Below are 2,193 nucleotides of genomic sequence, written 5' to 3' on the forward strand. Positions count from 1 at the left end.
CGTAGGCCATCTTATGAATAATGGGCATATATATATACCGGTATATAAAAACCTGTAGGCCTATAGTTCTAACTTGTATAATATACAGTATATACATGCTGGAAATGTGCAACACCCACATTGATAAAGACAATATAAAAAATATAGACTACATTCTAGATAAAACGTTTTTATTATAAAAAAATGTTGCAAACAAAAAGGAATTGTAACATTCAGCAAACATTGTCACCACATTGTGACTCCTAAAAACGTATGAATAATTATACGTTTTAGTATTTAGAAAAATGTCCAGCATTCATATAAAATAAAATGAAAAAACAAATAAAAACATTGACTGCATAATACAGTAATACTGTTAACAGTTATGATGTAATAATTGCATTTTATCTGACGAATCTAAAAGTTTGATGTCTATAAGAATCATCTGCAAGCAGCATACAGTCAGGTGGAACACACTTTGCTGAATGATATGATGTTCAGAGTTAAGACAAACAACAAGCCACATACGTACAGTATGTCTCTATTGGGGTCCCACTTGAAAAGAAAGCTTGCATGTTCTCACGTCCTCAACAATGCCCCTGATGAGATTAATCCACATTGGGTTCACCAGAATTCAATAACCACTGCTACGGCGCAAGAAGGCGTGACCTCTAACAGGGTAGCACATCTCGATGAAGGTCAGGGGCCCCACTGTAATGTCACTGGGGCCCTGCACTTTGAAGCCCGACTTCTGATAGAAGGGCACCAGGAAGTCTTCACACATGAGCACTGCGCGACGTACATAGGGCAAACAGCGGAGGTACTGGAGATATCGCCACATCAGGATGGAACCTTTTCCCTGCTGACGAAAGGTCTGGTGGACCGCTAATACATGGATGTGAACTGTGGTGCCGTGAGGCTTATGGAGGGTTAGAGCGTCCTGAAAAGAAGGGATATATGGTCACTGTTTGGCTTTAATTGTAAACATTCAACATAAATTGTATACTTTTATTCAACTTTAATTATTCTATTTTATGTTGTGACATGAAGACAAGTCTTACTTATTTTTTCATTTGCCACTGAATAATGAATGACAACAATTGTTCAGAAGGGTCCAGATTTCCTGGGACAGACTTTTATGTATGATACACCATTCTAAACTGTATTTGAACTACATGGAAATAACGAGTAGCCTATATGGTGAAAGAGGTGCAGGGTGCACACAGTAAAACTATCATTCTATCATTTAACATGTATCCATCTATAATGTCTATCAGCACTATAATGTCTATCAGCTCTCCACATATTGGCCAATGCGGCCAATTATGTGGAGGAGGATTTCAACTGAAAATGTCACATAAGTTGTGTCACGTTTCTAAGGAAAAACAAAACAGTATTTCCACAGAAAGAAAGAAAAAAAAGTTAAATTGTTGTGCAGGTTTTTTTCCCATTCATTCTTACCTCAGCAAGTCTCTCCTGGTCCCACAGTGAGCCAATAATGAAAGCCACCAGGCGTCCCTCCTCGAACCAGCCCAGTGACAGCTCTGGGCACAGGGTGAGGAAATGCCGCACCTCGTCCAGGTGTAGGGGACACTCGCCGGACACCGCGATGAAAGCTAACAGAGTCAGAGAACATATGGCAGGATTAGCCGACTACTAAGGCAACAATATTAGCGTATGCAAGACAAGTTTGACATGAAACATGTCCGACTACTGACTACATTTGTAATATCAGAATGAATGGAACATGTGACTTTTAAAATGAGTATGCTAAATGACTGGTTAAACGTTACGTACCCTCTCTCTCTATCTCAAATACACTGATGGCATCCTCCGGACTGAGACAACGAAATTCGCTGGCCGGGAGCGTGTGGCGTCGCCCCCGGGGAACTGGAAACCGCATGTGGAGTGGTTTGTTGAATGGCACGGCGCTTACCACCACTGACATGATGTCCCACTCCCTGGCTGCCCTTTCCTTCCCAAAGATTTATAATTGTGTTTTATTCAATAACTAGACTATTTCCTCAAAAGCTTTGTGGCTTTCTGGTTTTCTTTCTTGACGGAATTAAATAGTTTTCTCTTGTCCAAGTCCGTTTCTCTATAGCCTATAGGTCCGGTGCGTCATGCGTGCGTAAAAAAGGTTGTGCGTTTGAATGAGTAGCCTACTTGTGCGCATGGATGGAGTATAGGCCTATTTATATAGAGCACCGAAGT

At 40.8% G+C, this 2,193-nt stretch overlaps 1 protein-coding gene across 1 annotated transcript; it reads right to left on the reverse strand.

The window, feature by feature from the left end:
• Positions 1-518: 518 nt before the first annotated feature.
• aanat1 (arylalkylamine N-acetyltransferase 1) lies at positions 519-1,927 on the reverse strand (the record flags this gene model as incomplete). Its single annotated transcript, XM_083764372.1, has 3 exons — positions 519-919; positions 1,441-1,595; positions 1,777-1,927. 3 exons carry the CDS (start codon positions 1,925-1,927, stop codon positions 614-616), a joined length of 612 nt encoding a protein of 203 aa, XP_083620498.1. The 3' UTR covers positions 519-613.
• Positions 1,928-2,193: the final 266 nt, after the last annotated feature.

The sequence above is a fragment of the Protomyctophum parallelum genome, assembly GCF_964188405.1.
Source record: "Protomyctophum parallelum genome assembly, chromosome: 5".
Lineage (NCBI taxonomy): Eukaryota > Metazoa > Chordata > Actinopteri > Myctophiformes > Myctophidae > Protomyctophum > Protomyctophum parallelum.